At 29.7% G+C, this 19,932-nt stretch overlaps 3 protein-coding genes across 5 annotated transcripts in view; 2 read left to right on the top strand and 1 right to left on the bottom strand.

The window, feature by feature from the left end:
- The first annotated feature begins 863 nt into the window (after window positions 1-863).
- aop (anterior open) lies at window positions 864-13,871 on the top strand. 3 transcript variants are annotated; one of them, XM_070645619.1, is made up of 6 exons: window positions 864-1,472; window positions 10,126-11,226; window positions 11,356-11,486; window positions 11,663-11,781; window positions 11,847-12,179; window positions 12,246-13,870. In XM_070645619.1, exons 2-6 carry the CDS (start codon window positions 10,164-10,166, stop codon window positions 12,457-12,459), a joined length of 1,860 nt encoding a protein of 619 aa, XP_070501720.1. In that variant the 5' UTR covers window positions 864-1,472; window positions 10,126-10,163; the 3' UTR covers window positions 12,460-13,870. The 3 variants fall into 3 exon arrangements, with proteins under 3 accessions (XP_070501720.1, XP_070501718.1, XP_070501719.1); XM_070645617.1 differs by lacking the exon at window positions 864-1,472 and adding an exon at window positions 5,897-6,048 and having other exon boundaries at window positions 12,246-13,871; XM_070645618.1 differs by lacking the exon at window positions 864-1,472 and adding an exon at window positions 5,901-6,048 and having other exon boundaries at window positions 12,249-13,868.
- Window positions 13,872-15,924: 2,053 nt separating this feature from the next.
- Window positions 15,925-19,225, bottom strand: LOC139094556 (phosphatidylcholine:ceramide cholinephosphotransferase 2-like). Its single transcript, XM_070645637.1, has 7 exons — window positions 19,107-19,225; window positions 18,504-18,708; window positions 17,585-17,648; window positions 17,356-17,496; window positions 17,015-17,286; window positions 16,506-16,616; window positions 15,925-16,412 (listed from the first exon to the last, which is right to left on the bottom strand). The coding sequence occupies exons 1-7, from the start codon at window positions 19,146-19,148 to the stop codon at window positions 16,222-16,224; spliced, it is 1,026 nt and encodes a 341-aa protein (XP_070501738.1). The 5' UTR covers window positions 19,149-19,225; the 3' UTR covers window positions 15,925-16,221.
- A 600-nt stretch (window positions 19,226-19,825) lies between these two features.
- The window catches only part of Lar (tyrosine-protein phosphatase Lar), a 38,637-nt gene continuing 38,530 nt past the window's right edge, over window positions 19,826-19,932 (top strand). The window contains exon 1 of the mRNA XM_070645632.1: window positions 19,826-19,841. The gene's annotated coding sequence lies outside the window, so the exon portion shown is untranslated. The remainder of the gene's footprint in view (window positions 19,842-19,932) is intronic.

The raw sequence follows: 19,932 nt of genomic DNA, 5'->3' as shown, positions 1-19,932 counted from the left end.
AATTAGGTTTTTGACTCATGGATAAGTTTTTTGATAACTCTTGACAAAAAAATTTAATTTATTTTTGTTTCTTTTTACTTCATTTATATTTTTTGATAACAGCCTAATCAGAAATAAATAAGTACGGAATTTCCAAATGCACGGTGACGGACGATTAAAGTAATAAATTGAGAGAACATTTCAATTATTATACACTTACGATTTTTTTGCCTTACTTTACATATTAGGAAATATATATATATAGAAAGTATACCAGGCAAAAGGAAGTTACAATCTTAGATCTTATATTGAATTTCCGCGTGAATAATGTTGTGTGAGTAAAAAGATACGAGAATATGTAAGACTAAGAAATTCTTGTTTACTTCAGTACAATATTTATTTTTATACATATGTATACAATCTTTTTTACTTCTTCTACTTCTTCTCGCTCTCTGTTACTTGTCATATAGAACGGGTGACTAGATCGGATTCTTGATTTTAATTTATTCGATCTTTAATTATTACATACGTAACATATATGTGATGAAACGACGAGAGTTATAGTTACCTAATATAAAATTTTAGGCATGAACGTGTACATTTATGTTTGTGAGTGTGTGTGTATGTATATTGGAACTGCATGCAACACCGTTCATTCATTGTATGTGTTGGAATATGAGTACGATCTTGTGTATTACACATGCTGAATACTTTCAGTCTTGATAGCTCTGAAGTAAAGGAACTAATGTTTATAATCTTCATTTACTCTATCTCACTAACACTATTACATGAAAAGTTTGTAGCTTAATAAAAATAAACGAAAGCTACGGTTGAGAATTTTGTACTGCTTTAGATTTTTAATGCTCATTTTGTGTTGAAAATGCTGAAAGAAAAGTCGTAGTTTGATGAAGTTCGCTATTTTTTTCGGTTTTTTTATTTAAACATTATTTTCCTTAATTGAGATTTTAACATAAAATCATACTTTATGTTATTTTTTTGTGCACAACATTTATGATCCAGTAATAAGTAAATCCAATGCAATATCGGAGTAAAGGAACTACAATTTTGAATTGCAGGGATTTCGGAAAAGTGAATTAAAACAAAAAAAATAATATATCATATTTTAAAGGAAACAACAAGTGGATATACAGAAAAATAAGGAAAATAAGAAGCAAATGATACACAAAAAATTAAAGTTTAATTTAGTTAATTATAATTAATAAAAAACAATACAATCAAGTGACATTTTTGTGAATTAAATCATGATATAAAGTAGCAAATACATAATATAAAATAATAAATAATAAGAAGCACTACAGTAAGTGATTCTTTCCTGTGATCGATAAGAACAACAACACTGAGAACAAAAACAAAAGAAAATAATAGAAAGAAGAAGTTATCAATTAAGTGAAGTAATTAATAAATTCTGAGGAAATAAGAACAATAAGATTAATTTCAAAGAACAGCACTAATTGCCTACAAACAAAAAAAAGGTAAGTTCATATTTATTGCTCGTTATCATGATAATATCATCTCTATTACGTATTGACTACCTAATCGTGTGAAAAAAAAATTGATAAAATTGAATTTCAAAAACTTTCACACATGAGAATCTTATGAGTACACAAATAAATATGTACAGGCACTAACAGAACTAGTCGAGAGTGAGAGAATAAATTTATTTATTCCGTAAAGAATTTGAATTTCCAAGCAAATAAAAATCATTTAAATTCATTATAAATTCTAATAAAAAAAACTTAAACTCCCACTTCCGCGTTAGCTACAAGACGACGTCGAGCAAAGCCAATTCCCGTTGAATACATACATACTATAATTGCTAAGTTTTACCGAGCAAGCAAACAAAAAAAAAATCTTACGAGGAAATGTTATTAAAAACTTTGTGAACGCATGATGAATCTAATAAACAGATTTTTTTCTTCCTTAATATATTTCATCAATTAACGATTTAGATTAAACTACTACATGTTCCTACTACTACAATTATAAATGAATTTTTTTGTATCGTAAGAACACTTTTTTTCTTCTTATTTAAGTACGATATATATTATAATATTAGAAGAAAAAGGAAGAGAATTAGTAATAATTTACATGCAGGTAGACTTGCTGTAATTTAATTTGAAGCACATTTTTTCGTTATAGGAAGTGAAATTTATTCACTTTGTCTCAATCGTCTTTCGTTTCTATAATAAAGGAACTAGCCGACTATAATAATGTGAATTTATAAACACACAGAGCTCACAGCAACAACAAATCGTGTGTCGATTACTTCCTTGTTAGAACTCGAAGATGAAGTCTGTCATATTAAACGTTTTTTTTTTTTTGCTTTAATTTGCAATCGGCTGATTAATCTGATAAGACTTGTCTACTGCTACAAAGCTTAGTAGCTTCAGTATTCAGGTTCATTTATTGATGCAACAGTGCACAAATATGAATTAAAAATTATTTTCGGGGGCGTTGAGCCTCAATTTATTAATGTACAGAAAAAATTAATAAATCCAGGTACCAAAGGTCTTTATGACATATTTTTTAAAAGGTGGTTGTTACCTGATAGGAATTCTGTTTTGGTACGAGCTAACAGGAAATCGACCGTTACGTTTCTAGGCCTACTTAGATTACTTTTCTGAACGCACTTTCTAATATTTAATGACGAAAAATCACTAAAGATTAATAGTTCATGGTCATTTCTAGCGTATTTATGTTAATAGTCTTGTAAATTAGTCATCAATACAGAACAAGCATAGATTGGACTTTAAACATATACAATCAAAATTCCACATGACTCATCATCGATTCAATCAATTTCAATATAAATGCGTTCCAATCACTTGTTGAATGGAAGAAATTTACATAAATCTGAAGTGTGCACTTTCGATACTTGAATAGCTATCCTCAAAAAAAAAAAAGAATATATTATTGCCTACTCAAAACAATAATTTTACAATCTCTCTAATAATCCATAAAACTAATCGTTAAAACTGTTCAAATATTCTCCCTTTTTCACAGTAAAAATGGTTAAAAATAACATAATCTTGAGCTCTTGTAATAACAATAAATTCACTTGAAATTCTTCAAAAAGTACTTAGGACAACAATACAGGTGTTAATTTTTATAGATGAATGTTGAGAATTTAGAATTATAGGGGAAGAGGTCAGATTTATTTCTCCTTTTGTTTCTCTTTTTTAATGTCGCCTGTTTCTAGATGTTTTTTTGCACCTGAAAAGTTCTACTGTTAATGCTCTTTGTGTACGATAAGTGCTTATGTAAATTAAGTGCTATATAAAGTATAGCAAAAGGAAGCATCTTCACCTTCCTCTTGAATATGTGAGAATGAGATGGTAGTAAATTGAAAGGAGATAACGATGTCTATATAGGAATTATAGCTTACTTCGAGATTTATTCATTACTTTTTTGCCTTTTCTGACAAGTCGCTCCAAGTATTTTAAATAATAATTTTTACAGTAAATATTGTTATATAATAATCAATACGATGCATTACAACAAGCACAGCTATTACATATTAAATAATATCTCACTTTACTATTACTAAATTGCCATATTCATATTTCATTTATAATCGATCGTAAAAATAGAATTTTCTTTCGCTCACTCATCTCTCTCACTTTCGATAAAGAAAAAAACCATCTCAACTTGACTAACCTTATGTATGAATGACTATTGTAAACAAAACATGGAAATGTGTTTACAAAAAAAAAAGATTGAAACAAAAATATTATGGGAAATGAAATGGAAACAAAATATAAAATTAGATTAATTTCACATCTGATATTTTACAATCCGTACAGATTTTAGGGGGAAAAGATTGAATTATCAAAGGGTCATAATTAGAAATTAAATCATCATAATCACATAAATGATGATAATTATTAATAAACACTTGAAATAAATGAGAAAATTTATGAATATTAATATGACTTATTGAACAAAATTATTCAATATTTGCCGCAAATACAGCAAAGTAAGAGACAAGTGATTACATAAACATTTGAAACTGTGTCAATATTATAAAATCGTATTATGCTTGCTCGCAATTTACTTTTTCTTTACGCATTATACGTTGAACGTTAAACAACTTTTTTTTATACTATAATTTTGCAAAACAAATGTTCATTTTGGTCGACTGGATGAATGTTACGTTGTTGTCGTCATAACTTGGAGGCTTGTTGTTGTTGTCATCTCTTATTTAATAAGAGAAGATGTCTAATAATTAAATTAAGATATATTTTGTCTAATAATTAAATTAAAGTAAACTTTGAAGATTTTTGTTTTGTAAATAAAGTTCGTTCAGTAAATCAACTTCAATTTCGTCCAGTTCATTGACATTTTATTCAAATTTTAAATGATCGTTGACTTTAAAAGTTTCAAATATCAAGTAAAAGTGCGTTTCCATCATCAACACTCGTACGTAACATTCGTTTACAATCTCTTCAGCCTTTCATATTTTGTATTTTTTATTTCTGTCCAATCTAAATTTAAATGTAAATCAAAGAATTGTAATTTATTTTTAAATTGCTCAGCACTTTTTTTCTTCTATTGTGTATTGAAAACCAAATGTACAACATTAAACAGAAAATGAAAGAAACGACTCAGAAGTAAGAAGAAATTCTAATGAGAAAAGCATATCATAAAAATCAGTCAGTTTGAATTCAATCTTTTTTACTCTCCCAGTATGAACTTGTTATGTGTGTTGTGAAGACATAGAAGACTTCCGTTTCACATTTACAGCACATCAAGAATTGAAAAGAAATTACAACAAGTTTCTCTTTGGTATAACAAAAAAAAAGTAAATTTTGGAAGACATTTTGTATTTTTCTTTTCTTTTATTTTTCTTCTTCACTTCTTTTTCTTAGATTAAAGTAATAGGTCGTCAAAGCGTCTTCTTCTCGTTCCCAAATTCTAAGAACAATTATTAAAATCTACATCTCTTACAAAACAGGTATATCTAAACTATAAAGCATATACATATAGATATATAGATAGATAGATAGAATTTACGTGTATGAAGCATAGAGAAATGAAAGAAGGAAGAAATGAAAATAATGAAGAGAGAAAGAATAGAAATGATTCTTTATTTCTTCTTCTTTTTCATCCATTCCAATAGCCATTTTATGTTGGGATCATCAAATTGAATGATTTTTATCGAGATTTCATTATTATTAATTTTTGGGATAAAATGAAGATGATGATGGTGTTAAATAGTAAAGTAAAGTCGAATGTGTCAAGAGAGAGGAAGATCGAATATGTATTGGCACTTACCTAATTTGAGGCATCACTTGTTACATATTTCTATGTGTAAATAAATAAATTAACAATCGAGAAAAAAATATATATAAATAAATGAATGATATCATTCAATTAGAGAGAGGGAGACTAGTCATTTGTTGCCTGACTTTGCAAATCGCTTTATCTAATAATTTTTTTGATGTAGGTTTTTGCTCTTATCTCTTTGACGTCATTCCAAATGTCGTTTTGCCTTTACTTCTCATATTTTTTTACTATTTGATAGAATTCCTAAATCATTTTTTCCTATTATATCCGAAATATTTCTATTTCTGTATGTATTTCAACACTGTATGCCAATTTTATTGATATTGTTAATCACTGGAACTTAAGTTGTGTTTTTATGACACATAGAAGAAGTATTAAACTTGAAAACAAATGTTCAATGAACTTTGAAGAGCATTTTAATTCTTAACGTATTTTTCAAATTTGAATTTTAATGTAATGTAATCATTCAGTAAAAAAACTCAGCACGTTCAGTTTCAAAATTTTCCAAATTTGTTCACAAAAAAAAATTGAAATAAATTAAATAAAGACAGAATATGGTAGTAAGCATAATACAAAACAGCTATAAGTGCTTAAATTGGCAATAATGTTTCACTAATGATGACTATAGTAAAGCATTTGATGGATTATACAAAAGGTTATGCTGCTTTTTTTCAATACAATAGTCAATCGTTGACATTCTTTCGCATTACATCGTGTCGCATCGTAAAATCAACATAACATTTAATCCCTCGACTTATATGAGTGAGTATAAAAATCGAACGATTAGAACTAAGCGCCACTTGAAGTGCTATTCGACTAAAATTCGCTTCATAATTTGCTATAAATATGAAGAAGCTTAATAATGATCACAATCATGATATACATAAAGAGCAGTCAGGTAATACACAAAAGGCAAAGACGAGAGATTGAGAGAAGCGAATATTTGGTATTTAACGGTTTTCTTAATTTCTCACACCTCACTCACGCATTGAAAATGTTTAATTTTTGTTCTCTCTTCCTTCATTTGTGTAATGACGCAAATGCAATCAATTCAAACATTCAATTTAATATTAAAATAAGATACTATAAACAGGCCTGTGCCTTAATTGTGAATTTTTCTCCATTATCAATGAGAATTTATTGTGAGTGTGCAAAAAATTCGTAGATCATAAAATGTTTGTTATGTAGCTACATAGATAGATAATACAGTTTAACAGCAATAACTAAATCAATAAATTGCTTCTTTTCATCATCATTTTAACGGCAGCAAAACCAGTTCCATAACGATATAAAGGAGATCGTTTGTTGATCAGCGTGTGATAACTTCTATTCTGATTTAAATACTTTCTTCAGCCTTGCTGTGTCATTAACCTCAAAGAAATACATCTCATTAGATATAAATGATAAATGCCTACTTAAATATTTCTATCAAAGCATTTTTTATATGCTTTTAATTTCTTCGAAAACGACTTCTTGCTGAATATTATATTTTATACTTTATAAGACGTAACACTATCCTCAAAAATTCTTGCATTAAACTTGATGATGTCACATGAAATATTGTGCAAAATAGCTTTATAGCATAATTTCGCGAATTTTATATTTTTCAAGAGAAATACAAAAATGTGCTTAAAATTGATAATTAGGCTTGTAAAATATATGCAACATTAAAATAGTTTGCGCTTGCTTATTCTAAACGCGGAAAGAACGTACGAAAAAAAATATAAAAGAGAAGTGATTTTTTTTGCTCTCAGTAAGAGGCATCATTATTATTCATAAATTCTTCACTAAAAGCTAATGAAACACTATTCTTTTCGTCATTCCTTTCGTCTTTATGGCCAATAGATTTAAACTGAGAATATTAGAGAGATGTACCCGATCGGAACATGTATTTCATAGCGGCCACATGTTAATCAATTGGTCATTTTTATGTCAGTTAATGAAAATTGCAAGTTAGATGCCAGATGGCAGCCATTTGGTTGCTATGATGAATTTGTGTAGATCGGGCATATGACATATTGTCGTTAAATAGTTTTGTTGCTGTCAGAGCTCAAAGTCGACTCGAATTTGACAAAAAAAAAAACGTTATACTTAGTTGATGGCAAGTTTATGTCCAGTTGATGACTAGTTCCAGCTTATTTTTGTCCATTCGGATGTGGAGTTTAGTCAATTTGAGTCAACTTTTCCATAAAAAATCAAAGTCGACTTCGATCTCCGGTTTCATATATTTTGGATATTGAGTTGAGCATACATACGGATAGTAAGTTAAGCATACACGAAAAAAATATAATAATCTGATAAACCGTAACACTCATCCTGACTCCAAGAAATATTTTTTTTCTTTCCTCTCCTCTTTTTTTTTGCATTATAAAAATAACTCGACGAGACACGATGTATGTGTGGCGCGAAACGAAGCAAAAAAAAAAAAGAAATACAAAAGCGGAAATAAGTTATTTCGCAATTGACCTCGCTATAAGTTTTTTTTTGTAAAGCGAAAAAGAACATTTTCTTATTCGTACTTTTGGCATAGAGTGAATAAATGAATGTGGAAAAGTGTGTTTGATTTTATTAATATACATACATATAACAAACACATACTTCCATTTACTTTTAAGCAACTTATGTATACGCTCTGCTCTTTATTACATTTCTTGAAGAGAAATACACATGCGGATCTTATATAAATATATTAGACAGATCGGTTGTGGTAGAATAAGTTTTGTTTTTTTGTCATTTAGAAGAGAGCAAAATGCGGAAATTCCAGAATTAATTCAATACTTCCGTTTCACGAAATATACGTTTATATGAAGGTATTATTAATTCTTTATCGCATCCAATAAAAAACACTTGAGATATAGACGTGTTGAATTCGATTAGTTGTGAAGCCTTTATGTGTGTCTACATCAGTGGTGGACAGCCTATGTGCCACGGTACTCTAGTGTCTTAATGCTGCGATATATACAAGGTTGCCCTAACAGACAAAGAGTATGTTCTTGAGCGATGCTTGTACCTTACTCTGCTCTTAAGAGGACACCAGGGTTGCCCACCACTGGTCTACATCCATAAAAGAACCGAGACTAAATTCTTATTTTATGAATCCTTTACTAAACGTAAAAGATCTGTATCAGAGATATAAGAAATTAATAATGATTCTACATGATGATGCATGATGTTATTTTTTCTGTTTCCGTTTGAACCGGTTTCTACCTTACATTCCTTTTTAAGATGAGACTTAATGATCAACATTAACCTATCAAGGAATAACAATAACAACAATAAAAGGTTGTAGTTTGGAGAAGAAGTAAAAAAATTTATTCATGTGAAAAAAATTACGTAATTTATGAAGACTTTACCTTTTTTTCTGGCTATGGCTACAATTGACGTTTACTGTAAAATTTATATTATTTTTTTTGAGTTAATTCTTACGTATTTTTATGTGATTTTTTACGGATACTTAAAATACATAAACCGGAAATAAAAAGGTATTAAATTTCATCGTAATACACTTACGTTGGCGCACATTTCTTTCTCACAGAGCAAGCTATTTTGAAAAGATTTATTGCTATAACTTACTTTTTGTGTCTATGCGGTAATGTATATTTTGCAATTGGAGGATATTACGTGGATCTGTTACAACAGTCATAGACATTTCATATTGTTCGAATTCATACTTTGTATGATGATTCGGAGATCAGGCTTTGGTGGGGAGTCGAACTCATTCCTTCATGATGTCTGTTTCCTAACCAGTCTGCCAGAAACCTTTTATATTCTCAAACTGGCAGATTCGGGTACTTTAGCATCAATTACGCTTAAATGTCAAGAACTGAGCATCATACCTTAAAAGACAATGACCACACTCATGTAAATGTGTGTCCTCATGAGGCTACTTAGTCAATATAGTTGAGCATGCTCAATTTTGTTTGATTCTGTTCGGAATGATTTCTGAAACTCCAAGCACTTTGTTCCGTTTTGGACTCGGAACAGGACTTTCCAGGTCCTGATCCAGTTAGCTCGAGTCCCTCGATTCCTACAATACTCCAAAAAACCCAATTTCATATAAATTATCAATTATTGCGAATCTATTCAGCAAATTGTTTCTAAGGAAAAGGTAGTAAATCTATAGATTGCTATGCTTCTGGGAATTCCGCAGTATTAAATCTATCTTATCTTGCGTTTAAATTATCTGGACGTTTATTCTCGCACAACAAGACTTTACGTGGAAATACTCGAGTTCTGAAATACCCAGTCGCAAAAAAAGATTGAGGAATTAAATTTATTGTCCACAAAAAAAAGACAGCATTTATACGGTTCCTGGTTTAAAAACAAATTGTTTCATGTACAAAAAAGAACAATCATATTAAGTCCATTTTCTACGGCACCAAAGCGTAAATGAGCTCAACATGAAAAAATTTTCCACGTTTCTTAACTCTTAAAAATTATGCACGACAACGACGATGACGACAAAGCATCTTTAATGTAAGAAATTAATAATGTGAATCAAGATTGACTGAGGGAACATACTGTAGCTAATAACACGGAGTTGTAGCATGTAGTTGAATAATTTAAACTTGTGAGAAAAAACTGACTTACATAAAAATCAATTTCCGTTCTATTCGTACGTGAGCGGATGTGGTAAAGTACTTACTCTAGAGTTGATCGAAGTTGATTTTCTTTAATCGCTGCAATGATGATTATTTATATACACCACACATATACTAAGCGTACATTTAATGTAGTACAAATACCTGTTTGAAGAATAAATTATCTAGTTACCGTAATTTCATTAACTAATTCAATTCTTCTTCCTGTTGTCTCTTTTTTATTCTTTCGTAAATATAGAAGAAGCTGAACGAACACGACAAGCAACAAGCAACAAGATGAAATTATTGCCGATACCTTTATCGCCTTTAGGTGGTCCACCACTTGGAATGTGGAATACTGATTTATTATGGAGATATCCAACAACGCCGCCAAGTCCACTAGCTGATTTAAAGACTCAATTACCACCACAATTATCATCTGATCCAAGAATATGGGGACGTGAAGAGGTCGTTGTCTTCCTTAGGTGGACTGAACGTGAATTTGATTTGCCAAAATTCGAACTTGATTTATTTCAAATGAATGGTAAGGCACTCTGCTTACTCACAAAAAATGATCTTGCTGAACGTTGTCCAGGCGCTGGTGACATTATTCATAATGTTTTACAACTATTGATTCGCGATACACAAATGCTACATAGACATTTACCAAGTAGCCCAATCACACCTACAAATCGATATCCATTATCGCCTCATAGCCACCCACCGACACCAAACTGGAGTTCACTTGCGCCACCAGTTGATAATCCCTTCTATGCAAATCATTTGCAACATTTTATGCAATCAAATTCAGTGACGCTTAGTCCGGCACCATCAATTGACTCGCAAGGTGGAAGTCCACCAAATCAGGAAGCATCATCGACTGTATTCTCAACAAATTTATCAAGTGAGAATGCACAATCAAGCGGTGCAAGCGATTCAACAGACATGAGATCAAATAGTGCAAGCGGTAGCGACTCAGCAAGAAATTCGGGACAAAATGGTACAAGCTCCGGCGGTAGCAGTCACCATAGTGATTCAGAAGAGGAAAGTTTCAAACATAAAATTCCAAAATTACTTCCTCCACCAATGCATCACAAATCATCATCACTGTCACATCAGAAACAAAGTCCACCAGTAACACCAATCAGTAAGGAACCTCCATCATCATCAACAAATGGACTTCATCAGCATCAATTTGGTATTGATTTTAAGCCACACAGTATATTCTTTAATGGACAAATGGACGCATTAAATGGTAACAATGGAAGTGGATCGAGTAGCACAAGTCCATCAACACCCAACACACCCGGATACATGAAAAGGGAATTCTTTCCTGATACACCCACAGAACCCAATACAAGTAAGTATAGGAAGTAATTTATTCTAAAAGGCTAATTGATTGAGATCTTTATGATGACATTTAGCTACTCTGTTATTTGTTACTTAATAACTGACTAACTGACTTGATTTTTTTTTTTATTATTTTAAGATGGACGACTGCTTTGGGATTTCTTACAACAGTTACTTAATGATCATCAACAACGCTACAGTAATTATATTGCATGGAAGTGCCGAGATACTGGTGTCTTTAAAATTGTCGATCCAGCTGGATTAGCCAAGGTAAATTTTATTGCCAAATATATGAGTTGGATGTACTCATTCAATATTTTTTTTGCAAGTTTGCACTGAAATTCAGTACAGTACAATGTACTTTTGTATGACTACATCAATATAACTTGTCAATGATAACATTTTTAATTTCCGATTGTATACTAACTTGTTGTCCATATTTTTAGCTTTGGGGCATTCAAAAGAACCACTTATCAATGAACTACGACAAAATGTCACGTGCCTTAAGATATTACTACCGAGTGAACATTTTAAGAAAAGTGCAAGGAGAGCGTCATTGTTACCAGTAAGTTTTAACAAGCCCAATAATCATGTCATTATTAGTTACTAACTGTCAATTCCTTTCCACAGATTTCTCAGAAATCCAACAGAATTAAAAAGTATAAAGAACATATCATTGTTGAGACAATCGATGGCAAATCAGCAACAACAACAAACATCATCATCATCATCAAATACATCATCAACAGCATCTTCATCACAAGTGACACAAGCTGCCCTACAAGCATCAGCATTGGCAAGTTTATTACCACAAAGTACAACAAATTTTCATCATTTAACTGCAGCATTAGTACAAAGTAAGATGGAATTTAATAGTCAAAATAATGTTGAAGAGGAACCTCATGATTTAAGTACGTCGTCGAGTACAAATGAGAGGAAGTTTATGGGAAAGGATTGCTATCCGTAAGTCATAAATAAATTCCTATATTTAATGTCTATCATGACACTAATCATGTTCTTTATCTTAAGCAGATTAATTCATGGAGCAAATGGTCTTACAACAATTCAGTTACTAAGACAGCACCAAGAGAGCTTATCACAAAGCTTATTAAATTCTCAAACATCTCCTTCATCCTCACCAACATCGTTATCACCACCAATTCACCATTTATCATTACATAAAGAGCATCGTGAGCAAAGTGATGAGGATATGCCTACAGACTTAAGAAAGAACTACGATTGAATTTAAGAGAGAATTTTGTACGTTGGATGTAAAGCATGTTATGTAAAATCAAGATGTATAAAATATGTGATAAATATTTTTTTTTCTTTTTCCTTTGCTATACTATAATACATTTTTATACATACTTTATATATATACCTATTGATTATAAAAGTTTATATATATATAAATATATTTTGGAATTAGAGTAAATACGATGGAAATTAAATTCTAAATTAGTAATTATGTGCCAATTATCTCTAAACAGTTTTAAAAAACGAAAAAAAAGTTTAGTTAAGAACCAAGAGCAATGAAGGAAATTTGGAGCAGGTTTTTCAGCTTCTTTACATCCTTAGCGACACAAAGTATTTGGAATTGACCAATATTTTGTCTCTTTTCGGATGTTGTCAATTGAACTGCTAGTTGAAAAGTCAAATGATCGTTACTATTAGATGTAAACTTTCTAGAATAAGCTTTAATATAGACAGTAAAGAGATTTGACTCAAGGGCTAGTGTCTAGAGCTGTATGAGGTGGATGCACTTTCATCTACACCAGAGATCAAAGTCAACTTGGATTTTATATGGAGTCGAGTCGACTTTTTCATACAAAATCATAGTCGACTTCGATCTCTGATCTAGAATAACATTCGGATGCCGTCAATTGAGCATGGAAGGATATTGTAGATGAGCTATAGAAAATGGCTTCTGGAACCAGTAGATTGACATTGTAATTGACTTGATGCTTTAGAAAAGCGACAACAATTTCTGAAATTATGTACATTTGATCCTCAAGTCAATCAATCCAAAGCTGAAAAATCTCCATCCAAATTTCAAAAATATTAATTTTAATGAAATTTTCTAAAGAGAAATTTAAGAACATAGTAAGATTTTTATAATGTAGTTATTATTGATAATGATTAGGCTTTAAACTATAGTGATCACAAATGAAAGAAGATGTTTTTAAGTAAGAAAAATAATAAGTATAAAATTAGCGACTGCTTCAACTCAGATTCTTCCCCTATTTCTCTTTAAAAAAGTATAATATTAAAATTTTAACTGTGTTATTGTGTTCAGAATCTGAGCATAAGGTATCGTGCCAATATGAGATGTTTTTGATATCTAATAAAATCTTTTATATGAATAGAAATTTTTGTTCTTCCTGTTGTCTTCCAAAAAAAAAAAACAAAACATGAGAAAAAGTAATAAACACGATCAAGATCTTAGGGTATTTTCACATTCCCCGGTTTTATAATTTGCCAAAATTTTTTAATTATAACTTGATGCACAATTTTAAGCAAAATTCAATGTGAAATTGAAATTCTAAGAGTAATTTTGTTTAAAAACAGTTTGAAGTGATATTTTCTAAATAAATTAAATTTCCTGGTTTTATAATCTGGTATTTCTAAATTCAAAATGTCTAAATACTTAGAGATGATAAGATTAATGTAGAAAAAGAAACTATATTCATATTTTTCTTTTTTGAAATAAAAACAAAATATTCTAATTTGAAAGTAAACAAACTTTTTAATTCTTATTCTATTTTTATTACAGCTGGAAACGTAATGTTTAATCACTTATTTTTATCAAAGTTATCTGCATGTAATATCTTTTTATCTGCAGGAATCAAAGCTTAATACAAGCTTAAGTATTATTTTAGATTTGTAAATTATCGTAGAAGGCTTAGCAATTGTATCTAAAATTATCAAATTTTCAAATCCATCAAAATGACAGGTGTTTTACACGATTGAACGTGATAGCAGCTTAAGATCTCGTAAACATTATCTGAAAGCTTTCATATGTGGCAAATTCAAGTTATTCTTACAAGTCACTCTTACTTGGTAATCCTTGATTTTTCACAAAATCTTAAATGAATATTAAAACTCACATGCATTTGAAATTACTTTAAATGTTTCGATTGGTATGTCAATTATTGATAATTAATATTATGATGAACAAGATTCCTTCTGAGAGGTTTTAGAATTGAAATGAAATATTTCTCTCGAATGCTAACTGCGATTGCTTTTTCATGAATCAATTTTTCATTTTCAAATTCACTGAAATTTTTCTGGCTGATTTTGTAGCAATTTCAAAATTTTGAAGAATTTCAGCAATCATTTGTAATTTTCTTGGTAATCTTTTATGCTGTTTTGGACATTTGCTTAATAGTTGAGAAGTTTAAGCAATATCACATTTAAGTTCAAAACACCAAATCTATCATAGAATAATTCAGAATCCACAATAAAAACGTGACATTATAATATAAAACAAAAATTAAATTTGCTCTACGGAAGCATCCAGTGTCAGTGTCAAAACGGAAAGAAAACATTGAACATTTGTAGAAAAAAAATTTAAATGACCAGAAGCGGAAGCTTAAAAATCGATGTATATACCTTCTTTTTAAAGCTTCCGAGTCTGTAAATACAATAAGTTCAATATTGAATTTTCAGTTAGCAAAATGCTTTGTAATTCTTATATATTTCCTCGATAGTCTAGCATGTAGTGAGCATATCCATATTATAGAATATTTTACCTGTCAAAAAACTCGATAAATTTTTGCTTTTGTCATATGAATCAGCAAGAAATCGAATCGATCTATGAAAAACGACATTCTTAAGAACTCAATAGTCAGAATGTGAATGTTTAAACGTGATACGCCTTCGAATAATACTTTAAAGCTATTTCCTGAATAAATTACATTTTCATCTGTAATTATTCGTTTTTGTACTTTATATTTAGCACAGTTTTATTGTGTGGATGGCTTGAATTCGCGAAGAATTGTTGGATTGGTATGTAAATGACGAATTTTGAATTTAACGGATTTTTAAATTTCAAAAAATAACGGTCTGAAAATATTCAAAAAATTGATCTGAACTAAAATGAATTCTGAATAAATGAACGAATTTAGATCAATGACTCAAAGTTGAGTCACAATTAATTCCAAATTAAAATGTTAGTCATTCTTCTTCCTACCTATTCATACTATTAATTTACATCCAACACTTCATGTAAAGAATATCACACGACATAATAAAAGTTTCTATGGTGAACCCTGTAGTTGGTCTATAACAGTCAAGATAGCTGTGGGATATTAACGATTCTAAATTGTTGAAATGGGAATGAGAAAGGAAAACACATTCAAATTGATAGCAAAACCAAAAAACCAATTGCTTTTGAGAATAATCAAGCATGAATAGGACCGATTATGTCATTAGCATTTATAACAAGCATAATGGCTTTGAAAAATATTGACAGCATTTTTTCAACTCGTCATTCTCGTTTTGATATTATCAAAACATATCCTTTTTTAGTAAACAATTGTGTGGCAATCGATTTTTGATTATCATGAAAGTTTAATTTAACGATTTGATATAATAATGTAATTATTTCCTGTAAAAAAGGTCGCACGAAAGCTTTTATTTGAATTAAAATGCACAATTTCTTAATTTTCTTTGTATAACTTTTTTTTTCTTTAAATATGTTGTTTCTGTTTTGTTATATTCTCGGCCTTATTAATATATTTGTTTTTGAAATTGTTGTTAAAATATTAAATATATTAGCTTTTAAAAGCTACGAAAAAAGAACTAATGCACTATTACATCACGAGCTCAAATATCAAGGAATGAATTTCATTTTAATGAAATATGAAAAGATTAATTAATTAAGAAAAAATGCCTAAAAAACACTAACAATTATTAATATATAAACTTTGTAAATAATAGTTTTTTTTATATATGTTATAAAAATTGAACACTAAATATCTTTGTCAACGTCAGATCATTGCTTTCATATCTGAGATTCTTGATGATGATGCTGCCAGGGGATTTCAAATTCATTTGGAAAGCTACGCGCTGAGTTCTTTTCAAAATATTTAAAAAATCCTACCCACCATTCTTTACTTGAGTTTAAATTGTTATTAAATAATAAATTTAGATTCTGATGATAAGTCCAAAAGAGACGTGTAGTAATGTAATATGCTAAAATGAAACATAAAACGTAATGTAAATGTGCAAGGTTCAATTATTTTCCACGATAAAGGAAAATATAACAATAAAAATTGCTCTACTTACCTAAAACAACGTCGATTGTATAATGTGAATGAGAAATGAGTAGGAAAAGCATGCCTAATATAGCATTTAACAATGATAGCTTCTTAAGCCACCTGAATTTCTTCGGTAAATCTATTGATGAAACAAAATTGAGAGAAAAAGTTAGATCATTAACAATAAGGTGGTAATTATGATGATTATAACTCTGTGTGCTACCGGTTTATCCCCATTTGAAATGTTAACGACTTTTAAAAATTTAAAAAAATTACAGGTTCAAAAATTTTAAATTTTGAACTTCAACGGTTTTGCATGAAATTGAATCAAAACTTGTCAGCCTGCAAGAAAATCTAATTCTCAAAATTTTTGGCACTGACAATATTACCCAAGTCAATCACCCATAAAAAATAAAATTTGTATCGCACTTGTTGACCATAAATGATGCGAATAAATTAAAAATGCATGGCATTATTTCAAACGGCAGTGGCAGCAACAGAGGAATTGTGAATGACATTGAAAGACATAAAACTTACATTCGTCTAACACAAGATATGCAAACATTAATATTGTGCTATGTCCGCTGAATATTGAATCACCACAATATTGCTGTTGTCCATTAATTGATAATCCCATTCCCGTAAATACCCAAAATGATCGTTGTAATACTTCTAAAAACGATGATGATTTCTTAGGCGAGCAGTAATAAGTGGATGAGGATATTGGCAAAACGGTTATTGACATAGTGATTGCTCTATAAATGTATAATAACGATAATAGAAGGAAACATCTTTTGGCAACAATCATTCTGAAACGAAATGGAAGAATTATGGAGTTTAAGTTTAGCCTTCAAACAACTATGATTTATGTCTCTTACCGCTTTTTATGAAAGAAAATTATTATAATGCACAAATTTACTACGATGATGATTTGAATTTCTGTTACATAAAGCAAATAATCAACAGACTCAACGTTATCTAGGAAGATGTCAGGAAGTGGTTCTTTCTCGGCTGGTAATCTAAAATAATAATATAAACAAAATATTTTGAATAAATTATCTACAATCTAACTCTGACGTATTTTTTTTTTCTTTCAAGTCTACATACCTGTCATGTGTGAATATTAATGATATCGTCGAGATAAAAAAGCTGAACACCAGAATGATGAATGCTTAAATTTGAAAAAGCAATATTTATATTATAACAAGATGTAATAAAATCATTTGAGTTATTTTCTTCATTTAAGTAAATTTTGCACATTCTCTCTACTACAGTCAACAGATTCATTAATTTGATTTTCTTTCAATTGAAACTGATTCCGCTGAAATTATTTTTCAATTATTTTATCGATGAAAAATCATGTAAAAAACCTGGTCGAATGTTTACTTGACCGGATACAACGATGAGTGAGACTTTTTACAGTTAGTAAAAATAGCAAGAAGATTTGCGCAGAAATTGCAGGTTCAAGTTGTTTCAGAAGTCATTAATTTGCTTGAGCGCTTTTCAATAACGAACATTTCAAATTTGAATTATTTTGAACTGAACTGTATGAAACTCGATTTCTGAACGAAAAAGAAATTTGAAAAATATCCGTTAAAAATTTTGGAATAAACTATAACTAGAATCTAGAAAGAAACATTTTAAGATTTGAGTTTCTTCATAAAATACAACGTAACATCTAATACCTCGAATAGTAAAACAATGCCTTATACGTTTCTCATGATAAGAATAAATTGTATGTCATGAGAATCCAAAATTAGCAAGTTACATCACATCCAGCCGACGACCGAAATGACATTATAGCACAATATATATTGCGCTTAAATCACTCAGTTTGAAATCGAACGAAAGTGTTTCACATAGCGTGTATACTGTCTAAGATCAAACAATGCAAAAACAGAAAACCTACATGTTCTCTGTATAACAGAAGTTGAGAGAATAATAACATGAATAAAGTAAAACAGGTATGCATTCTGAACGAGTGTTGGATATACGTGAATTAAAATAGCAAAAAAGGCATACTCACCGAGTAAAACTTTGAATCTTTCTTGTGTATAAAAGCTTTGCGATACAAGCATGTTCGAGGAGCTACCTCGTCTAAGCTCATTCTCTAACTGATTATTTTCATTTTGTTCATCTATGTCGACGATTTCATTATCACATAGCCCCGTTTTGTTGTTAAGCATATTCACATTGGAGTTTAAATTTTCTACAAAGTTACCAGACACCGCCTGAAAATGGATTGTATATACATATATTTATAAACAGTAGTTACTCGTCATGAATTGCTTGACTCATAGTAATTATATTTTCTATTCATAGAGTTATGTGCATTCTAGAAGAAAATCGATTTTACTTCATTAACTTTAAGTATCTTTGTACTGAACTTTTTTTTTCTTTCAATGATTTCTTTACATAAATATTAATAGACGCGATCTCATCTGCACGGAATATAGTAAATGTATGCATTATTTAGTATTAATTATCGTATATTCTATCTATATGTTCCTTAACATGTTGCATTTTATCAGAAATAGTCGCGATAACAAAACAAATGTTCATTAACAGAATATCAAATGATCCTTCACACTTTTTCACTGCACTTCAATTAAATATTATTCTTACTCACCTCATATTGCATTTTTCGAAATAAATTTTTGCCATAATCCATAGTTAACTTAAATAATTAAAACTTAAAAGTTCGAGATAATAAAGAAATGTTTTTTTCTCATTGTAGAGAATGTAAAGTCTACAAAATGAGTTGAAAAGTTAATTATTATGCACGTATACAGCGTTTCTCTTTATTTACAAATTTATATAGTATAACTAAACTGAATAAAAACACAAAATTAAAATGTTTTTAAAATTTTGTACACACTTTTTAGCTTAGATGACAGAATTTATTCTTATGTGAAACATTTTTAATCTGAAATGACCAAATTTTTTCTGAAAAAACATCAAATTCAAATTTTTAACGACGGTTTAGCAACAATCCTGAAAATTTGTAAAATATGAATTTTGAAGCAAAACAAATTGGCTTCAAAACATAATTTATGTCAATCCAGCCAGACAAAACGATGCTCATCACATAGCACACAAGTAATACTTAATGGTTCGAATCGAGCCCCCTTTAAAAAGAGCCTTGAAACATGAATAAGGAAATTTGCGTTTTTGTTTATAAATGTCAATGAGAATTGTACATTCTTTCGTTAAGCATCATTGAATAGCTGGTCAATTCACGTTTTTCTTGTCTAATCAATTCAATTAAATTTTTAATTAAATTCTTCTCTGCTAATTAGATTTTTAAATTCAAATTAAAAAACCGTTGAAAATATTTAAAAAAATAATTAGTGACCTTTGACATGTGAGTTCCAGTAATTATTATTCGCATGAAGCATGACTCATTTTCTTATCTGTAATTTGTCAAAAAAATATAAACAAAATTGCGTTGAACT

This window comes from Chironomus tepperi, unplaced genomic scaffold (genome assembly GCF_022539635.2).
Source record: "Chironomus tepperi strain 1889 unplaced genomic scaffold, CSIRO-AGI_Ctep_v1 contig_354, whole genome shotgun sequence".
Classification (NCBI taxonomy): domain Eukaryota; kingdom Metazoa; phylum Arthropoda; class Insecta; order Diptera; family Chironomidae; genus Chironomus; species Chironomus tepperi.
This window is presented reverse-complemented; position numbering and strand designations above follow the sequence as displayed.